Raw genomic sequence first — 1,415 nt, forward strand, 5'->3', positions numbered from 1 at the left:
ATGGATGTGTACTTCATCTTTATGCTCCTGGAGGGCCTCTTGGCCGTAGCCATCATCTGCACCAACCTGCTGGTGTGTGCCACTCTCTGCCTTCACAAGGAGTTGCGCTGTGTCACCAACTACCTGCTCGGGTGCCTGGCAGTGGCTGACCTGGGGGTGGGGGCCCTGGCTGTCCCCTTCTCCATGGTGCTGGGCATGGAGTACACCTTGTGCTTCTACAGCTGCCTCTTCCTCACCTGCTTCCCCCTGGTCACCACCCAGTTCTCCATCCTCCTGCTGCTGCTCATCGCCGTCAATGCCCACTTGAAAATCAGGCTCCCCAACAGGCAAGTGCATGAGGTGTCCTGGGGGAGGGGGTTAACCCCATGTGGCAGGTGGCACTGAGGCTTCTCAACGATGGTCTGCAGTCTCACTGGGCAATGGCAAAGAAGATGGGCTTTGCTCCTGGAAGCAGCCAAGGATTAAGGGCTCAGCTTCATCCCGTTGGCAGTGCTGCCAGCCCTAAGGGTTTTCTGCCCTGTGGCAGCTTGGGTGGAAGTTTCTGCCTTGGTAGCTACAGTGGGAGGGTCCTGGGACATTACAAGGTCCCTTCATTCAGGACAGGGCGGGGTCCACGCACATGCTGGGATGACAGCAGGGGGTGCTGGCCCATGTGACCTTGCTTTTTCATTGACAGCTATGCCTTATACGTGAAGAAAGAGCGGGTGCTGGTTATTGTGGGCTTCTGCTGGCTGTTCTCAATCCTGATTGGCCTCTCCCCTATGATGGGCTGGAACCGTCTGGAGCACTACAGGGAGGTTAACAAGACCATGGGCTTCAGCCTCCCCTTAGAGAGGGCTGCCTTCATCCTCATCAGCCGCGACTTGCCTTACAGCACCTTCCTCCCCAAGGCCCAGCCAGGCAATCACAGGGACTCCAACTCCAGTGAGACCCCAGACAGGCACCTGGGGCGCTGCTCCTTCACATCTGTCTTCTCACCTGAGTACCTGGTCTATTTTGTCTTCTTTGCATGTACCCTGCTGCCACTAGGCGCCATGCTGGGCATCTATGCTGACCTCTTCCGGGTGGTCCGTGGGCACTTCCTGGCCCAGCCACTCCGGGTGGCCAAGAAAGGGGAGCTGCAGATGGCAGGAACCCTCTTCCTCTTGGTCGGTGTTTTCTGTGTCTGCTGGATCCCACTGCATGTCATCTACAGCGTACGCCTGCTGTGCCCCCGCTGCCGGACCTATGAGTCATTGGAGCGCCTGGCTGTCATGCTCTCCCATCTGAACTCGCTGGCCAACCCACTGGTCTACACCATGAGGAAGAAGGACTTTGGCTTGGCAGTCCGATCTGTCTTCCTCCGCTACATCCTGTGGTGGCCCCAGCTGCGGGCTTGCTGCACCCCCAAGGCTAAGGTCTATCCCCAGGGGTGA

General features: G+C 58.2%; 1 protein-coding gene across 1 annotated transcript; it reads left to right on the plus strand.

Moving 5' to 3' along the window:
- LOC106739353 (adenosine receptor A1-like) lies at nt 1-1,415 on the plus strand. Its single transcript, XM_014601227.1, has 2 exons — nt 1-326; nt 677-1,415. The coding sequence occupies exons 1-2, from the start codon at nt 1-3 to the stop codon at nt 1,413-1,415; spliced, it is 1,065 nt and encodes a 354-aa protein (XP_014456713.1).

The sequence above is a fragment of the Alligator mississippiensis genome, chromosome 15 (assembly GCF_030867095.1).
Source record: "Alligator mississippiensis isolate rAllMis1 chromosome 15, rAllMis1, whole genome shotgun sequence".
Taxonomy (NCBI): domain Eukaryota; kingdom Metazoa; phylum Chordata; order Crocodylia; family Alligatoridae; genus Alligator; species Alligator mississippiensis.

Excerpts from the sequence above, each read along its gene's own strand:
- LOC106739353 (XM_014601227.1), top strand. The coding sequence starts at position 1 with ATGGATGTGTACTTCATCTTTATGCTCCTGGAGGGCCTCTTGGCCGTA. Across the intron at positions 327-676 it reads AAAATCAGGCTCCCCAACAG|CTATGCCTTATACGTGAAGA; the intron begins GCAAGTGCATGA and ends TTTCATTGACAG.